Source organism: Caloenas nicobarica, chromosome 5, assembly GCF_036013445.1.
Source record: "Caloenas nicobarica isolate bCalNic1 chromosome 5, bCalNic1.hap1, whole genome shotgun sequence".
In the NCBI taxonomy this organism is placed as follows: Eukaryota; Metazoa; Chordata; class Aves; order Columbiformes; family Columbidae; genus Caloenas; species Caloenas nicobarica.
In genome coordinates, this window is record NC_088249.1 from 55,911,319 (window position 1) to 55,931,837 (window position 20,519).

At 43.9% G+C, this 20,519-nt stretch overlaps 1 protein-coding gene across 7 annotated transcripts in view; it reads left to right on the forward strand.

Annotated features, from left to right (window-relative positions):
• Positions 1-12,731: 12,731 nt before the first annotated feature.
• TUB (TUB bipartite transcription factor) overlaps positions 12,732-20,519 on the forward strand; it is a 92,007-nt gene continuing 84,219 nt past the window's right edge. For all 7 annotated transcript variants that reach the window (XM_065635948.1, XM_065635947.1, XM_065635946.1 and 4 more), the window contains exon 1: positions 12,732-13,143. In XM_065635948.1, coding sequence (XP_065492020.1) covers positions 13,106-13,143 — 38 coding nt within the window. In that variant the 5' untranslated portion in view covers positions 12,732-13,105. The remainder of the gene's footprint in view (positions 13,144-20,519) is intronic.

A 20,519-nucleotide genomic window follows, 5' to 3' on the forward strand; every position in this document is an offset into this window, starting at 1 on the left:
GCATAACGCTTTGACTGCCTTGCCTTTACACTGTAAACATTGCACAGGAAAGAGAGACCTAAGGGTGAAGTGTCTTGTTCAAAATCAGGTAATTGGGCCCTGGATTCAGAATCTCATTCAGTTGAAATTCAATCTCATGTGCTTTTGTTAAATTGCAGTTTCCTACTTTGCTGCCTCTTTTGATGCTTTGCTTTGATGCCCAGAGCTCTCCTCTTCTTCAGAGGTTACAGGTGTTCATAACGCCACCTTTGTTCATGAATATTTTCTTTTAAATAAAGGGGTGATAGATTGCTTCAGGGATGCAGCTGATAGGAAATGTAACTTGAGCATCTCTGGAAAGAAATTCGTGATGCTGAAAACCTGACATTTTTCAAGATAAATATATTTAACCAGTTCTGCTCTGGAGATTGCAGTTGGGACAGAGGCTCACCTCCTCCTGTACCTGCTTGGAATTAATTTCATGTCAGTGGGGAATGAGAATAATTTATATGCAGTGACACACATCATTGATTGGTAGGTGTTAAGAGCCCAGAGTCTCCATTTTATGTTCAGTCAATGTGTGCCTGTGTCATGTATGCAGGGAGGACTACTCATAGTACGTGATATTTTTTACAACTTCTATACCGAAGGAGGAAAGTAGACTTGTCTCAGAGTAGGGGCAATATGCACAGGGGCACCCTCTGGTTTACTGCCACCCTAAAGTCTCTCCAGTGGACAGTGTTTTTGTTAAGCAAGATACCAATATGAAAACCTAAAAATTTTCTAGTATTCTTTTCTGATTTACAGTTAAGACAAAGGTTTCATTTTAAATGAAATGATATTACTGATTCTTCCTAATTTTTGAACTTATGAACAATTTTATTTAAATATACAGCTATATTTAATTGCAAACAATTAAAAATTGCATCAAGAAAGGCTGAAACTTCTTCACATAAGGAGAGCATGGTATAATACATATTGAGCCTGGCTAGGATAATTGTGTTTTCCCCCTCTCAGAATCTCTATCCTGATTATATTAGGTTGGCCATAGAATAAACGTGCATAAATACTTCCACCCATTCCAATGAACTTCTGGAAATGTCTATTCGTTGCCAAGTATTTCCCTCCAGAACATAATTTGCATCTGAGCCACAGTCTGCCCTACAGTATCTTATCTCAACATAATAATACACTTAGGTCTGTTGAAGCATCTGTGTACAAAGTAAGTAGTAAAGACAAAAACAAGAACTCTTCAACTACTATTTGACAGCTCAGGCAAACAGCAGGGAAACACATCATCTCCAAGAATGGCACTTGGTGAGGCTGGTTACTTTCAGTAGAAGTTAGCACCACAATATATTTTTATACAGACTGATTTGTTTTTAAAATAAAATTTTAAGTCAAATCTGCCATTAAGAAAAATATGTGGTATGTTTCCTTTCAAGAGTTGCTCCTTTACTGTACGGCTGGCATGTTTTGTGCAACAATATTCACTACTGCCAAGCAGTAAGAAGTTGGCAAATAGGAATAAAGGTATCAATACCCACCATCTACTTCTGTACCACATACCTTTGCGTATTTCATCTGTGACTCAATCTAATTGACTGTTGACCACCTTACTCCAATATCCTGTTAAAATATATGGTATTTTTGTTGTTGCAGTGGTGGTGTTGTTTTTTCCTCCCAGCCTGCTGGTATATGGACCTTTTGTGTGTAGTTTCTCTGACTGTATTTAGTTTTCTAACACTGTCTTCTAGGCCTGAGTCTCCTGTTCTCTGGGTTTATTTTTTATTATATATCTTTTTTCCCCCCACCTCTGTCTTGTTCTTTCCTTTTCCACAACAGTTTGCCTATCACCCTAGTGAACTTTTTCAATGCTTTCTAGATTGGCTGTGTTTTTCCTGTTTCTCCTTGACCTGATTTCCTTCACTGAATCTTGATTTTGCTGTGACATTTCTGTATAAAGGAAGGATCTTATTGTTAACTGAGTCTGCTTGAGACTTACATTGGAAAATATGCCGAGAGGCACAGAAGGGAATTCCTCCAGGTCTTTGAACCAGTGTGTCTCAACACATCTCATACTACAGTACAATACAGCACTTGTTGTAAATGGGCTGTTACACTACCACCTTCCTAATGTAAGGGAAGACAGTGTAGACAAGGATCGATAAACAGCAAATGTCAGAATGAGGAAACTGCTCAACAGCTCCTGAGGAAGAGGCAGAAGTGGATTCCCAGGAGTGTTGTTACCTTCAGGACTCCGTGAGAGGGAGCGGAGTCACACAGCAGGTATCGCAGCAAAGAGTCTGTGCCAAACATCCAGCATGCACAATTGCTTCGTTATGGCCGCACAACATGGATGTATATCATACATATATAGAAGATATTTAAACATACTAGTGTTCTCCAGGAAAAGGGCCATCAGTGGTTTTGGAACATGCTTTTAGGAAATGCAGAAAATCTGGTATTTTCTTTTTAATCTCCACCCCTATTTCATAATACTCTCTTCCCCGCAGCTCTTTTCTACTTCATCCCCATCTCAGGTTTCCTTCTTGCTTATCTTCCAGTCAAAGTGTGTCGACTCTCACAGATTAACTGTGCTGTCCGAGGGCAGGTAGGGCAATAGTACTGAGACAGTGAAAAATCCCTTCCTGAAGACCTGAATCTCAATCTTTCCTGAAGAATCTTAATGGATTCATTAAATTCAAGAAAAGGAGACACCTGTGAGAGTAAGAAAGGTAAAATGAGGCACTGCCACATCATTCATGCAGGAATAGGCACAATGGGTGGTACCAGCAGAAAGGCAGTAACAGACTCTGATGTCCTGAGTCATTTCATGCCCTTTACTTTTTTACTCTTCCTCAGACCTCTCACTAAATTCAGGCCTGTGACTAAGCTTACACAAAAATTAGGGGTTTTTAAGTGAATGCATCATACCTTTTACCGATTCAGATCATGTCCCTGGTTTCACATTCTCCATAGCATGTACTGTATCTGCATATTCACTGAAAGAACGTTGCGTTGATCTCACAGCCTCCTTTTGATTTAGTCATAAACGATACATTCTGTGGGAATCTGGAATTATCCTTGCTCTCAGTCAGTTTGTCTTTATAATTTGCTGCTCCTGAAGGCAGGTTGAAGGACATGGTTATAATCATATTACCAATGTTATGATCCAGATGTGAATAACTGTGTTAGGCACGTGAATGAACCAGGGGCGTGAACCCAGCTGATCATGCAACTGGAAGGACAGAGGTAAAAATGTGGTATCAGTGCAAGGAAGGTGCAGCAGGATTTAGCACAGAACTGTCACTGTATGAAGAAATCCCAGGGAGGCAAAGTAGTAATTCCTGAGTTTGATATTGGAGAGAAGAACAACTGGATAAATCTACCTGCAGTAATTAAGGAGAAAGAAGATGTTGTCTGAAAAGGGTATGACAGGCCAAAAAAGAAGATTGGTTTATGCAAAGCAAAATGAATAAAAATAAGATAGATTTCATACAGTCATCTCCCTGTATGAAAATCTGCACAGGCTCAGAGAATTCTCTATCCATGTAATTTTTATACAATATTTACTACAAAGACGTAAACTATTTGGTTTATTTTCCTTTGCTTTTCATTCTTATCCCAAAATCACATAAGAAATGTTGCTTTACCTTCTGTCATGCAAGAAAAGTCTCTTTGAAGAATTTTACTTTTTTAAGTGAAAGTCTTATCTTAATGCATTCTTTATGTTTTCTTTACAATGCTCTTTGAAGGTATATGTTATGCTTACTAACTAATTGGTACTTAAATACTCATAATTCTATGTCTAGAAGGGAAATTTTAAAAGCTTATCTTCCTGTCTGGCTGCCAGGAAATATATTTTGCAAACAATAGTTCCTCCATTTTTTTTTTTTTTTTACAGAAAAATAACAAACTTGCTGGTGAGAGGACTCTGCTCAAACCACTGGCGAAGTTAATGAGGAAAATGTGCTCATAGTCTGCTAGATGCAGTTGATATCGTTCTCACAGAAGAACTGTTCATAACGCAGCATTGGGCTCCCCCTTGGAATGAAAAGTGTTGCGCTGAGAACCACAGCTCAGCAGGATCTGGCCTGATGCAGGTGTCCTCCCCTTTGAGGTGGTGGGATCTCACCTGCTTCATGCCAGACCCTTCAGTGTTGCCTTTCAGAGGGGCTGGCAAAGATGCAGCCAGACAGGACCACCGAGTGCCCAGGGGGCCTCTGCAAGGGGGTGCAGGAGGTCTCCGCCAAGGGTGGGCTGGTGGGAGTGTGTGCTGGAGGTGGGGCTGGGCTGCCCCATGAGCCCGTGGACATTCTGAAGCTGGAGGTGAGGCTGGGCTGCCCCGTGAGCCCATGGACATCCTGAGGCTGGAGGTGGGGCTGGGCTGCCCCTTGAGCCCATGGACATCCTGAGGCTGGAGGTGAGGCTGGGCTGCCCCGTGAGCCCATGGACATCCCCAGGCTGTAAGCAGGGAGTGTGCAGGTGCCCACATGAGGGACATACCTCTACACCAGTTCAAAAGAAACGGTCCTGGCATTCTCCAGTGGAAGCTGGGGACTGCTCAGCAAGCATCTGTTAAACTTCGGCAGCCAAATCGCTGAGAACCTGGTAAATAGTGAACTAAAACATCTTATAGGAATATGCTAAAACATAATCAAAAGCAGTCTCTTTAAGCTGGACCACGTTATCGAACAGTGTCTCTCATTTAGCTTCTGTCGAACTATCTGGCCACAGCTTCAGTCTTCTGTTGAGGTAGAGTGAAAAACGGTTTGGTGAAATTGATAACATCAGCAGCTCTTGCAAACAGAAATTCTCAGCCAACTGTTTAAGTTAACTTAGTGTATCTGTAGATTTGAAATTATCCCAGAATCACAGAATGTTAGGGATTGGAAGGGACCTTGAAAGATCATCTAGTCCAATCTCCCTGCCAGAGCAGGAACACCCAGATGAGGTTACACAGGAAGGCGTCCAGGCGGGTTTTGAATGTCTCCAGAGAAGGAAACTCCACAACCTCCCTGGGCAGCCTGTTCCAGTGTTCTGTCACCCTCACTGTGAAGAAGTTTCTTCTCAAATTTAAGTGGAACCTCTTGTGTTCCAGCTTGAACCCATTACTCCTTGTCTTACTGTTGGTTGTCACCAAGAAGAGCCTGGCTCCATCCTCGTGACACCCACCCTTTATATATTTATAAACATTGATGAGGTCACTCCTCAGTCTCCTCTTCTGGACATTTATGGATGTCCAGATTGCTTAATTGGTCCCTAACCCAGTCCTCATCAACCAAGGCAATCCTCATCAGTTGCATTAGATTGTAATTCAGGGAAAGCCTGAGTAAGCAGTGCAGTCTCATCCTGTCCTTGTACTTGCAAATAGGGAGGACTCGGAAAGCGCTTGGCACGTGACATCCAGAATATAATTTGTACGCTCTGTAGATGGATGTTTCAGTGAATATCAACTGATTGGTTCCTAGCTTATCCAGAGACTTTCTACATAGCTGTAGGCAAACTGAATATTCTAGCTGTTGCATCGATTTATCATCTCTAACGTGAATGTGGCATTTTATTGCATTACAAAGATGATGTAAAGCAGCCATGCTACAAATAGTGTCATATATTGGCCAGAAGAGCAGATGATTGCAGTAAATCAAGCTAATAAGTTGCATAAGTTCTGAAGGAAAAATCAGGTATTTCCATTGCAAACTCAATTATATTTAACCCATTGTCTTGGAAAGAAAGCAGTGAAACAATAATTCAAATACTTATTCCTGTTCCTTTTGTAAAGTTTTACTAGCTAGACTATTTAATAGCAAGCAAATGAAAATAATAACTTGATACTATTTAATCTTAGATATCATCTGAAGACTGTAGAATGTTTTCTAGTCACAAAAATGCTCAGCTATTCTAAAGCTAGTTTCCTATTTTTCTAGCTGCTTTGACTTCAAACAAAACCATTCAAATCTTTTTCCTTGTACAGTGAACTCAAGTCATTTTAATTTGATCACGACTCTATGCTTAAGTGTAATGGAACATTAATTCTTTCAAAAATTATGTCTCATTTTTTTTCTTTTTCTAAATAAACTGACTTTTTTGAGTAATCATGTTTGATGGAAGAAGAAATCTAGAGAGTATAAAATAAGGTCATTATCATGGTGTACGAAATAAACACCTATGGCAAAGCATTTCTGGTTCTACTTACAAGTTCTGCTGGGAGCATTTCAATTTTCTGGCTCATTGTCAGGTGAAGTTAATGGCTTTTAAGGGCAGATAAGTCATGTCTGAGTTTGAAAGATCTGTGGATTGGAAACATTTCTGAGATTAGACAGGATTTTGTTTGGTTTTATTCGTTTAGCTCCCGAATAGCAAAGCAAGAACATTTAAACCTATATCTTCAGCTGGGGTAGACAGTTTTAGATCTATAATTTCAATGGAATTTTTTGGATTTATATTAACTGGAGATAATGCCTATGCATGCTTTTACAGAACAGTTATGAAGGATGTACTTTGCTTCAGATTAATCCTGAGGTTTTGCAGCATTAAGTACAGTTGCCTACTCACCATGCTGCGCAGGAAAGACTATTTAATATGAAGAAACAGTTTGGGGGTTATTCTTTCAGCAGCCAAAGACTTGCTACTGTTTGCTAATGGCTTATGAGAATTTCAGCATGGCTCTCCCAGTCTGAGCTGGAAGAGCCTGGTTTTGTCCTGAAAGAACACATGAGGGTCCTCTGAGCTTGCCAGAAGGACAAAGGGAGATGCAAAATGTTTCCCTCCTGCTGACTGAGTGCAAAATGATGCATCTTAGCTCAGAGGAACAAAATGAGTAACAGGCACAAACTGAAATACAAGAAATTCCATTTAGACATAGGACAACATCTTTTGACTGTGATGGTGGTCAAACAGCAGGACGGGCTGCCCTGGGAAGTTGCAGAGCCTCCGTTCTTGGAGATAATCAAAACTTGTCTGAACATAAATCCAGGGAACCTCCTGTAGTTGTCATGGCTCTGGGCAGGGGGGTTGAACAAGATGAACTCCAGAGATGCCTTCCATTGCCATCCACCCTGGGACTGCACAAGGGGAAAAAAAAACCTAAAAAGCTGAAAACTAAACTTGAATTTTAGAAGGAAAAACAAACAAAAAGTGATTTATAATTTTCATGGCCAGTAAACTGGCATTTGGTTTGCTGTGAATTTCGACCTGTCTTAGAGGACAGCAGCACATACTTTGGGAGGGGGAGTCTTCTTGAAAATATGTCTTTTTGATTTGGTATTCTAACTGCCTTGAGTGACATGTAAGTAGTATGAATGGTCTGGAAAAGTTCAAAAAGCATCAGTGCAAGAGATGAGTGCAAAATTACTGTGTAAAATTTGGTTTTCAAAGGGAAAAGATACCTTTAAAAGCAAAACCTATGCAAACTAGTATGCTGAAATGGGATAGGATTATCCAATTTTATATTTAAGCACTATCATAGGAAAAATCATCCTCCATGAACAATCATTTTAGGTATCAGGAGGTAGGAATAATGTTAGAGGACAGTAAAAAGGGGAGTTGGAAGGGACTTCCAGTGGTCCCACTTGACTTATATGAGTGTTCAATGGGACAGCAATTCCAAAGATGACAGGAGCTCTGATGAGGATTATACCAGTTTCTTAGTCAAGTTTCAGTGACTTTATGTGAGAGACTTTGTTTTCACCCTAGTAACAAGGTTTATTACTTATAGTGGAGGATCAGAGCATTGGATATATCCAGCACAAAATTTTGAGAGAAACATGAAGTGTTGTCACAGATTCTGCTATCGGACTGAACTAAAATCTTATTTAGCAGGTGTTGAAAGCAGGCCCCCAGTGGCAAACACCAGGACAGGGGTGTACAATGTTTGATTTCTGGCACAGGGAGCTTAATAACTTTCCTCAAAAGTTAAGATTTTCTCATTTTATAGGAATATGTAGATGTAGGTGTCAGCTTGTTATTCATTGTAAGAAACCTGATATTAGACAGGATCTCAGTGGAGGTAGGCAAGTCCAAACTGAAGTGGCTAAAGTGAAAAATCACTCTGGGTGGCAAGGGAACTCTATATTGTTATTGCAGAATAGATTTTATTTCAGTGTGTTAACGATTGGTATGTATGCTTCACGGCCTCACAATAAAGAAACAGAAATGTACTTATTGGAATGAGAATAGCTGAAATACAATAAGGAAAAGTGAGCTTTCATGGAGAGATGGAAAGGATCAACCATGTAAAGGTTACAATAAATCTTTCATATACCAATCGTCTATTTCCCAGAGTTTCATCTCCAAATTGTTCACCTTTACCACAAAATTTTATCGTTATAGTTGAAATTTGGATATAAAAAATAATGCCTTTTTTTTTTTTTCTTGCAAGGGAAACAAGATCTAACCTGAGGTTCTTTCTTTTCAAGGCACAAGGACAGTGCACTTTTGTGAACTTTTTCTTCTTTTTGATTTGTGGAAGTTTTAGTGCCCTTACTATCATCCCTGGAGTTTATTCTGAATTTGTTTCAACACATTCCAGAAGTCACTGCTTGGGAAGAAATCCACTGCACTTGCTGAATTTCAGCTCATTATACAAAACCTCCACTTTTGCATCTGGTCCTGGTTAGTTGCATGGTTCGATTTTCAAACAAACAAAATATCCTAGATATGCTCACAACCCATTTGAGCTTTATGCAGAAAAGTTCATGAACTTTGTTAGGCACTCTAGGTTTATAATGAATGCAGATAAGTTTTATTTGGCATGGCTTTGCTTCAAATGTGATAGTTTGATTTTTAGATATATTGGAATGGAAAAACTGAAACACAACTACTTCTGTAGTTATGCCAGCACAAACACATCCCTATTCCTTGTCATTTGGAGCTTAAAATTAGAAGTGTGCAAGCCAATAAAGGAAAACCCAGAATCCTTACACATTTATGCCAAATCTGTCCTATTTGTGCTGTTATAAGAGTTAAAATGCCAGATAGAAGTGTTTTCTGCAGTATGCTTGAGCTGGTCCAGAAACAAAAAACTGTCTGGTTTTGCCTGTTTAAAAGACCTGAAAAGTAAAGGTTGAATGAGACTCTTGGATGTATTATGAACGGGTTAGGAACTGTGAGTTAGGATGTGTGTTACAGTACAGCATAAAACCAGGATGGGACTGCAAATAAGAAAATCTATACTGTTCATTACTATACTTTTCCTTTTTTCTAGAATCAGTCTTCTTTCAGGTCAGCTGAAAAGGCCAACGAGACAGGAATTTAATTCAATACGTATCCCGAGCCTCCTATAGCAGCTATGAGGTGTAGGAAAGCTCCAAAGCCACACAGCGTGCAGACCTTTCTGTTCGTACCACACAGGATCTGAACGGTGTCGTGCTCACTGGCGCAGAAGCAACAGCAGCTCTAGAAAGAGGAACAACAGGAATATAGATGGATAACAATCTCTATAAAATATACCCTGTGCACTTCTTCAAATGAGTATATACATTTACAACTTTATTTTAGAACTTAATTCCCCCATCATGGAAAATTAGACTTTTTAAAGTTATTAACCTGTAAATTTAGGAAAGACCTTACATCATTTTCTTATTTTACTACTTGCTTAGTTTCTCCCAACTCCCCTCCAGCAGAGTCCTCCTGCTTTGATGTCTTGCTCTCTACCCGGACTGCCAGAAGGCTTTCAGTTGCAAATGCAGGTGTTTTTAGCTGTTAGATATAGTTGTGTTGTATTATTCATCATCTCAATCAAAAGATGTATTAGTAGGAGACTTACATAGAGGACAAAATAGGAATAATTTGAAAGGTAGCACACTACATAGAGGAAGGTGGTACTTGGTGAGACATACTTGGCAGGTTTGCATCTATGTTGCCGCTTTCCCTGTGTTTCATGTATCCATCATTGAACCTTTAAAGCACTGTTTTCCTAACAGACTACCTTGCCCATCAGTTGGGCATCTGAAACTAATTAAGCATGGCTTTTGAGAAGCACAATTCTCTTTCCAGATAGCACCTAGAAATCATCATTGCCTGTAAGGGTTGTTTGTTACATGCTGGTGTTTTTTCCTAGTTTTTGTTGTAGTAGTACTTGGGGAAACTGGCACCTGCAAAAGCCAGAGCTTCCCTGAGATGCTGAAAATTATTAGAAATGTCAGTGAACAGATCTGTGAGGGCAATCTTGAGGCTTGTCACACAGCAAAATGAACACCTTGATCATTCTCCAGGCAAGGATTTCTCTTTAACTCTTGCCCTGTCATTCAGAGTTAGCTTTGTGTGCTGTGTAGACAAAGCAGAGTGACATCCGCAGGAGGCTGCTGAGTCGGGACCTTGCTCAGAGTCAGAGATGTGCAGTGACCCCCCACTTACCGCTGCCGGCAGTGGAGGGCTGGTATTCACCTTTCTGCTTGGCTCACCTCCTTCAGTAATGGGGGCAGAGCATTGCCAGGGAGAAAGAACCAAAGCTGGAGAGTGAGGCAGTGTAAAGGCAAATGGCAAAGGGATGAGGAGAATCAAGGCAGAGGAGAATATGGAAGAGGTTGGGAGCATAAATAAACTCTACAAAAGCAGATAAAATATCACATAATTGTTTTTCCCTTCTCCCCCTACAATTTTCCTGATGTTTCTTTTCCTCTGTGTCAGCTCACCCTAGGTGGACATTATGTTCTGTGCACCCCCATCTTCCAGGACACCGTGACAGTCTCCCATTTTGAACACCTGTATGCCTTGTATTTATTAATAAAAACATGCTCTTGGGCTGTTTAAATGACATGAAAGCACTTCCATATTTCATATCCCTCAAAGTTCAGAGGGATCTTTTTGATGTGTGTGCATTAGCTCATCTATCAGACTTTACACTTACGCCTTTTTGAAAAGAGATATTCAGTCATCAGTCTTGAGAGCTTTTGACTCTGAAGACATGAAACTCTTCTAGTTTTCGTCTTTCTTCTTTTCTACAGTTGCCTCAGTAAATGGGCATGCTTAAAAAACATGAGCTTAGTACTGGAAGATGGGATGTCTCTCCCGCCACCACCTGCTCATGCTAATAACACTGCCAGGTGGTGGTGAAGCCACTTGTTTTACAGTTCCAGGTTGTGCCCGACTGGAACTGGTGGTCTTTCAAGCCCAATGGCCCATGCTGGTCAAGAAAGCAGCAAATCATCTTATCCACATGGATGTGAGATAATTATTCCTTAAAGGCAGATGTCATTTTGACTTCAGGAAAACGTTTAAATTATGGCTTCCAGATTTAAAACAAAATAGCTTCTCAAAAGTTCATGACGGTGAACAACATGGCAACATTTCTGTTACCTGGTAAGCTGCCATCTTCTGTTGACTCTTGCTGGCTTCCTGGCCTGGTCATGTTTTTTGGTAGAGAACTCTACTAAAGAGTTACGTTGTGTGAAAAAGTATCTCCTTCAATTTGTTTTCAGTTGGCTAAATTGTAATACTGTCTCCTTGTTTTCTATGCTATAAAACTGTGAGAACCAAAGTTCTTTTTCTGCTGTTGTAATCTGCTGTTGCTAGACACTCTTAAACTCCCTATCTCTGTTTTCTCAGGTGAACATTTTTTCTTTCACTCTCTGCTCAGATGTGCACCTTTCCAGGGTCCTAATCGTTCACCTGTCCTTCTAATTCTTCAACACCTTGCAGTGAGATAACCCGTACCATACCCTTCTTCCACATGAATTCACGCCATCAAGCAGAAAACCAACGTTGCAATTTGGGGATGGTTTAGCAGGTCAGAGTGTCATGTCTTTGTCACTTAGGTGCCCTGTCCATCTTGGCCTTTCCAGGGCATGGTGGGTGCCACGGTTAACGCTTTGACGGTTTATTCCGCAATGCCTGTTCTGTGCAAAAAGGTGACTCCAGCTCACTCATAACAGTGTTTTCTTTAAACCTCTCCTCCATGCGCAGTACAGCTGTTACCTACATCAAATCTTCTGAGATGTTAGGGGCCAGAGTGCCAGCATTCAAAGCAAATAGACATTGTATTTTTCATTAGTCCCTATCTTTCACTAATTGCTTCTTTCTTCAGATAATTTTTTTTTGCACGAAGTCAGCAAGTGTTTCTGTAAGTGTTTCTGTAAGTATTTCTTAGCTGTATAGCCTGACACGGACTGAGGGGAGGAGGAGAAGGGATTTACACGGTCGGTAGTGTAAAAGGCCTTAACTTGTGCGGTGGCCGCAGAGCTGGACTTGCTGGGATGAGCGGGTGGTGTAACGCACTCGCGTAGCAGAGGCTGGGCTCCTAAGGGAGCCGTGGCCGTGCTGTGCTCCAGCCTCAGCCCTGGCCACGCTTTCTTTCCCCAGGGAGCTGCTGCCGTGCGGCCGCTCCAGCGCTGGCCGAGCTGGGCTGCAGCCGCCGTGTCCCAGCGGCTCCGTGTCACCGTGAGGCACCGAGTCTAGCGCTGGCAAACAGAAAACACGAATTTCCCCTCAAGGGCCGCGTTAAGCTTTCACTAATGGACCCCAGGCCGTGGCTCCTCAGCCATTTTGGGTCCAATTGCTGAAATGTATGGATTTCGCCGGTAGGGCTGAACTGAGAAGCGCGTAGGCGCAGACCGAGCTCTCCTCGCACCTCCCCGCCGCCCCAGCCGGCTGCGAGGGCTGCTCCGCCGCTACCCGCCCCGGAGCGCGGCCCCGCCGGCCGCGGCGCCCCGCACATGCCCAGTGCCGGCGCGGCTGACGGGGCAGGGGCGGGCCCGGCGCGGAGGGCGGCTCGGCCGGGCCCGCCTCGCCCGGGCGATGCCTCAGCGCGGCGGCGGCAGCGGGGGGGCGGACGGGTAGCGGCAGCGGGGACGCGGCGCTGCTGCCCTGCCTTTCCCTGCCCGCCGCCGGCCCTTCCTCCGCCCCCCTCCCGCAGCCCCCTCCCCCGCTCCGGTGCCCGACTCAGCCGCCGCTCCGGGCAGGGAGCCGCCTCCCGCTGCGCCCGGCCGCCCCCCGCCCCATGCAGCCCGGCCCGCCGCTGGGAGCCCTCCCCGGGGGGATGTTTCTGCGGCCGTTGCCGGGATAACCGGCGCGCCGTCCGCCCCCGCCCCGGACGGAGGATGCTGCCCGCGCCGTGGCGGGTTCCGACTCGGGCAGCAGCGGCCGCGTTCCCCTCCTCGGCTCCGGGCAGCGTCGCCGGGGAGAGATGACTTCGAGGCACCAGGCGGACTGGATCCCCTACAGGTAGGGGGAACCCCCGCTAGGGGCAGCGGGCGAGCGGCGCGGGCACGGGAGGCGGCCGGAGCGACCGGCGCTGTTCCGGGGCAGGAGCCGCTGCCCCTCGGCGGGGGGTCGCCGCCAGAACCGGGGCCGCGGCGGCGGGGCCGGGGCGGCTGGACCCTGCCCGGGGCGCGGAGAGGAAGCGGCGGATCCCGTGCCTGCCGGCTGGCGGGCGCTCTCGGAGGGGCGCCCCGGTCCCGCCTCTCAACTTCGGTCCGGTCCCGCTCCGCGAAGTTCGGGGGCTGATCTCCGGGGAGAGCTGCCAGGCCCGCGAGGAGCGGGAGCGCCGCTGGGAAGAGCCGCGCTCGCTCCGTAGCGGGAGAGCTTCCCTCCGTGCCTCCGCCACCGGGCCCCGCGGCGGGCAGGGCGGCAGCAGGCGCAGCGCTGCGCCGTCGGTGGCGGCCGTCGCCCCTTGGCCGCGGGCACCCCGGCCCCGCTGGGCGCTGGCGGGCGCTCGCCGCCCCTTCGGCCGGCGGCCGGCGAGAGCGGGCCGGGGGACGCCGGGCGGGCCGGGCGCGGCTGCCGCGTCCTGGCGGAGCGGCCGCGGCAGGTGGTGCCGCCATGGCGAGGAGCGGGATCGCCATGGCAGCGCCGGGCGGGCGGCTGCCATTGGCTCCGCCGTTGCCATAAGCTACGGGAGCCGCCGCCGCTGCCCGCCAGCCCGTGCGTCAGCGGCGGCTCCGCGCTGCGGGCCCGGCCGGGCTGCGGGGCCCCGCTCGCCCCGCGGAGGGTCCGCGCTGCTGCCTCCGCCCTGCGGGGCTGGGGGCGGCTCGGCCGTGCCCTCCCCGAGCGCCCGGTGTCGGAGCGGGAGCGGGCGCTGCTGGAATACGAAAATCGTTCGTTTCTGACTTGCCGGAGCGGGGAGAGAGTGAGCCAAAGAGGATTTGGCTCCGGGCGGGATGGGTCGTGCTGTGGAACAATAATAAAGCCATTTCTGAATCGGCTGTTCCGAGTGATGCTAATTTTATGGGGTTTTTTACTTTTCATTAGGGTATCTTTTTGAACTGAATTATTGCAGAAAGTAATCATGGGCGTTTTTAAAAGGTGTTCTGGAGAAGACCGACAAGCACGTTTGTTTCATTTGTTTGGTTCTAAATAAAACAAGGTAGATACAGTAAGGTAAACTTTTTCTTTTTCTCTGGAGAATCATGACGTTAAAAATATTTACGGAGTGTGTTTTAAAACAAAGACAGCTGTTTAAGCAGGTCGGTTGTAGTTTGCCCCATTCTAAATGGCAATTTTGCAGCAACCATATGCTGCAATGAGTGCAGCATAAACACAAATAAATCACGTATTAATACAGAGAAAAAATAAAACGATACGTGCAGAAGTGGAAGTCTGCCGTTTTAACCTGTGCGCATGATAGTTCTAATCAAAAGGAGAATGAGAAGGAAAGAAATCTGATTACAGTGAATCCGAGAACACTGCCGCTCTCTCTTCTGTAGCTCTTTCAGACCACGTGTTTTGAAAAGACGTAAGGAGTTGGCAATAAGGCTTCAAAAATGACTAGTGGATGCATTCTGATGCAATTTGAAGCCTTGTAATGAAGGCAAAAATACCAGCTGAACAGCTGTTCGTGGCTCTTCCCAGCAGCAGAGGAACTGTTTCTCTGTTCTCTCACTGTATGCAGGGCTCTGCAGAGGCCAATGCCAAAAGTTTGCTCACGGCTTTTGTAGCAGTGGCCTTGAAAAAGGAAATATTAATAAAACATCCCTTCTGTTTCTGCTCAGTGCTGTTCAGAGAAGCAAAAGGAGTCAGAAGTCGTAGATCTTCAGGGAAACACAGATCTGATGATAGTCATGTCTGTTCTAATATAATATTATTCTGGAATGTTAACCATATATTTATGGCCAGAAGCTGCTGAGGACTGCCCCAAACCAAAAGGCAAATAAACCATGCTTCTGCTTTGAAGTGCCTTTGTTTAGGCTTCTAACATAGAGTTTTCTCAAGAAGTTGACTTATTTTTCAGTCTTCAGAGCAAATTCATGTATTAGATGTGTATCATTAGATGTGTATCTGATTGAACTTGCTCATTTAAAGCATCTTCCAGGATCCCCTAAACCTACTTACCCAGGAAACCATAGCTTCTGAACACATATGTGACTGAGATTACATATGAAAACAGTGTATTAGCAAATTAAGTCAAAGTACCATTTGGTAGGAGTGGAATACACAAGGGGAGGGAGAGGCCTGACGTGCATCCCTTGGAATAGTTCATCTCTCTGAGAGCAAAATACCCCGCGCTTATCTGTTCTATTGCTTCAGATTGTTTACTGTTGTGAGTTCAATGGTTGCTGATTCTGAAAGTTCCTCACCTTCTTTATGGCCTGGGTGGTATGTGACAGCCAACAATGTCACCGCTGCTTGCGTGGGGGACAGACCACGGGCTGTTGGGCATGCCGGGGTCTGTAAAGATGTGAGGTAGCCTGAGCCTTGCAGGTGTACGGTGTGCTAGAAAATGCTGCGAGCCCTTCTCGGAGCTTGGCAAAGCTGTTTCAGCTTTGGCACAGACTTTAAAATGGTAGCATGACTCCTAAACCTACATCATTCCTCCCAGGAATCAAACGTACGTGCAGCTATACACTTGAATTAATTCAAGCAGATAAGTGTTTTTTTCTTTAGTAAAATGTCGTATTTTTCTTTACAAGTGAGATGAGCCAGAGGGAATCAGTTCTGCGTCTATTGTGCGCAACTCATTAAGCAATCCACCTGCATGTCCAAAACTCACAAAACAGATTATACTTCTACTTTTAAGATGCTGAGAACATTTTGGGTGAGTTAACAAAAAATAGCAGGCAATTCTTTCTGTGCGCCAGTGCTAGCTTTTTCATGCTGAGATGGATAAAAGATTCATGTTATTCGTGAATTTGTGATTTTGTCATTTTGCCCTTAATGTCTTTTCTTCTTCTCTTACATCTGCTTTTGAAACACTAATAGTCATAGGATAGGGGGATTTGAGTTGGCTAATGTTATGAAATACAGTTGAGGAAATATTTTTTAAAAGTAAATATATTGCATTTATTTTCATGAAACTATTTCGTAGATAGAAGTTCAAGCATTTGATTAAGCACCTACATGAAGCTGCGCACCAGGTACAACGAGTTAGGAATTTTTAAAATTGAGCCTGTTTTTAACAATGTTTCTGTCCTTTATCATGAAGAATCAAAACAGTTTAGGCCCCAGTAAAAAATCAGTTGCAGTTCATGCAGCTGCCCACAACCCCAAAAGGGGTTCCTGATGGTGGTTAAGATGCAGCTTCTTGAGGAGTTATGTTCTCAAGCACAGTAGTGTTTTCCTTTGATATCCTTCAGGAGGTTCCAGTAGAAAATACAAAGCAGAAGTATTTGGGAGTCATTACAGATTCACAGGAGTTCCGCTTTTTTGTTCAAAAATATGCTTTCGTTTCATATATTTTTCCTGAACTTATTTTTAATTTATAGAATTTCTGAACATATTCATTTTTATTTTATGCTGGTGTGTCTTGAATAAGCAAACACATTCTTCGTACTACATAACTACAGTTAAGTGAAACTGTTGCTAGCTAAGATAAAAGTATCAATACACTCAGTCACAGCAAGGGCCTAGATCTTTAACAATAAATATAACAATAAATATAACAATAATATTATAAATTAAAAAGCAGCATTTACAAAACCACCCAACCTGTTTGATAAGAAATATGTAAACATTGTCAGCTGAAAAGCATGGTCCACATAGGAATAAATTTGCTGCATGCCCCGAGTTCTGTATAAAGCATCTGTGCAGTTCCCCTGAGCTGTGGTTTGTGTGATAAACCCGGCGCAGCCCGAGGGGAGCCCGTGAACTCTGTCGCGGGATCTGGCCCTTCGCGTGGGGGACACTGTCATAAAGCAGAATACACAGCGGGCATTTGCAGGGCCACAACACATCCTGATATGTACATGATGATTGTAATAATATGCCTTTATTTGTGACATTTTTTATTATATTTGAATTTTGTAGCCTTTATGAATTTGCCCTGAAGTTTTAAGGCTGTGCTTAGATATTGCAGCTATAAGCAGTCACTATTTATCAATTTGCAAAGTGAAGGATTACAGTTGGATGAAAATTGTGGAGCACAGCTGTGTTGTAAATTCATGAATCACGGCAATTAGAGCAGATGAGAACATTTCAGAAAGTGTGATGGGTAAACAATTCCTGGAAGAAGAACAGCCTTGAAAGACCGAGGGTGTCCCACACATTTGTCTACGCATCGATTTGAGGTATTGGGACGTTATCTCCAGCTAAGCCTGGGCGTTCTAAAGGCAGCAGTGCAGGTCGAGCGCTCGCCCCGCTGCGAGGTGCAGCCTGCGACCGAGCGCATCGCAGTGCGGGCGAGCACGCAGCTGCCGCTCTGGGGACCGGCATCGATAATTTATGAGAGTGCCGCTTTTTCTAAAGAAAAGGATACAAAGAGCATGTGCCTCCTAAATTAGGCTGTCTTGTCTCAGGTTATTGCACTGTATAAAATTAGCCTAGTCGTGTGCTTTTAAAGCGTTTAAGTTAGAGCTCTCCCTTAATGGGGGTCTGTGCTCTTATGTAGGTGTTACTGCTGTAGTGCTTGGAGACTCCAGCTGAGATCAAAGCCCCGCTCGGCCCAGCATCAGTGTTAGGGAACTGTACAAGCGCATTGGCAGAGGCAATTGCTACCCTGAAGCTGATAGCCTAAATCAACCAGGCAGAAAAGAGAGGGAGGAAAATAAACTTACCACTTCAGTTTTACCAGGGAGGGAAATAGTGACCTGTGGAAGTTGCAGGGAATTGGCTTACATGGAAATGGGACAAGGCTCAAGGGAGATCAGCAGCAGAGCTGGGGGTGAAACCCAGTCGTCCTGTGCTTTGCAGCGTGCCCAAGGTGGATTTAAGTAGGGAGTTGAAGGGGCTTTGCCACCTCTTTGCAGGGTGCGCTTGGGGCCATATGACAGGTCAGCGGCTGCACCGTCCGATAGTATCGTGACCCCCAAACACCTTTGCAGTGTCAACATCCACACTGAGACTAAAACTCATTTCATAATAGGCCAATGGGTTTCTGGTAGTGACAATCATTTGCAGGTTTCTGGCAGTGACAATCATTTACAAGCCATCTGTGCCAGATTTGGGTCACAGCCAGCAAGGGGATATGGACAGTTTTGACTCTTACGCCTGAGGGTTTTTGGACTTTCCTCAAAGCGGCATCCATTTAGACATGCAGCAGCTTTTCTGGAAGGTGGTACTTTCTATTAATAACTAAAAACTGCCATTCCAAAGAGCTGGATTCTTTTCACACTTCCTCTTCATTCTTCTTCCCCTCATACTAATGACTTATTTTCTAATTCACGCCTTTCTGTTCTTTCTCTTTATGAACAGATTTCTTTTTGCCATTTGTCTCTACATCTTCCTCTCCTTGTCTCTTTTTTGGTTTCTTCTCTCTTTCCCACTTTGAGATTATTCATGAAAAGAAGATTCTGTCTTGCCAGCTGTATGGTACCCTTCTTTGTAAATGTTTGCTCTTTTATTTGTATTTTATGGTAACTTGAGTAAATCAATTCCAATTTCTCATTGTATTACTTAAGAGTTAGTACTCTATTGCAATTTTTTAAGCTGATTTTTCTTCAGATTATTGAGAATTAATTTCAGTGTTTGCAGCAGATTATTCAAAGCTTTAGGCATGGTTGTTAAAATCAGTGTTTATTTTATATCTCTCACTTCTTGCTGAAGCTTTTGTTACTGCAGCGTATGAAGGCCAGTAACTGGGATTAGGAGCTGCCCTTCTTGGTGAAAGTCTGTCATGCAAAGGGGTGCTGGTGAGGAACTGTTCTCTTGCAGTTTTGCCATCTCTTTTATCATGACATAGTGGCAGGATGATACCAGCAAGTTCTGAGGACTCTCAGCCGAGAATGTAACACCTCTCTGGGCTCTGTTCTCGATTGTATAATGCTAATAGTATGCAGGTATACAGCAAGACAGTCTTCAGTCTGAGGAATTTTCAGTTGTGAAGACAGGTACAAAAGGGCACAAAATAAAAGCGAAGAGATCAGGGTGATTGTTGGTGTAGTTCTTGTTGCTTTCACTTTTGTTACACACATATGATCGTTAGCTTCTTTTGAGTATCCTGTTCTTAAGAAAACAGGAAAGCAGGGGTTGGTGAATTAACTAGTGACAGTGATGTGCGCGCAGAGAAGGGTGTCTAGAATGCGCAAAGGTAACTATGGGAGAAGGCGGAAATACTGGAGTAATTATTTTGGAACAGGATGAGTATACATGATAAAAAATTAAACATTTCTCCCCCCCAACATACCTGTTTTATACCAGCTTGTTTTATCTAATACTCAGTAGTAACATAGCTTTTTTTGCTTTTTATGTGTTCAGCAACACGTATAACAGTGGATGTATTGTGGATCATTTACTAAATAATTTTAGTTTCTGTCTGTGTTGTGGTAGCTTTGTAGTATTTAGGAAGGTCTTTAAATGCTTAGTTTGCTTTGTAATTAAATTATTTACTAAATGTATTTGTATTTTCTTCTTTTACCTTAATAAGAAGCTAAAATATACCTTTACTTTCCTTTTCAGTGATTACAGCAGAAGTAGATTTCATACTTTTGCATTGCTAATAAATTGGGAGATTACAGATTTCTCTGTTATTTATTCATAAAGGGAAGAAGTGACCTAGTTTAAAACACTTCCTTTGGGGAAATGCAGTAAGGCCTTGCTCAGCAGAGGCCAGTAACTGCTTCTGCCAGGACAAGAACTTTGCGGGTCTCGGATGCTGCTGCTGTACCTGGCACCTGGAGGCAGGGACACTGTCAGGTCCAACACCACCCTCCGCTGTACCTGCAGCTGTGGGCAGGAGCCACAACGAGGTGCCAGAAGAGACTTTCTATTGACTTGAAAGGGAACCGGGGTGGTTCCACGACCTTCCCTGAGCTCACGTTTTAGCTGCGCAAATAAAGGCAAGCGGTCTGTAATACATTAATACGAATGTACAAGGGCACTTTGCGAGAGTCGTACTTACCTCGCTCTCTGAAAACACAAGTGCCCGAGCCATTCTTTCATGAAGTTGAGTTTTAGCTTGAGTTCTGGATGTTTACCACAATTAAGTCATGAACTGCAGATTTCAGTGGAAAGCTCATGGTTCCTGTTGAGACACATGTTAACACAAGTCTGTGAATATCCTAATTTGTAATTAATATAACTCATTTGACACAGGTAATGAAACCACAGGATGAAGTTTTTAATGGTAATTTTAATCGCGATCACAGTTCTAACTACCTGCAGGTGAGAAATTACAAGATGAAGAAATTCCTTGATTAGCTTCAAATTATGACTAAGTTGAAAATTGTATC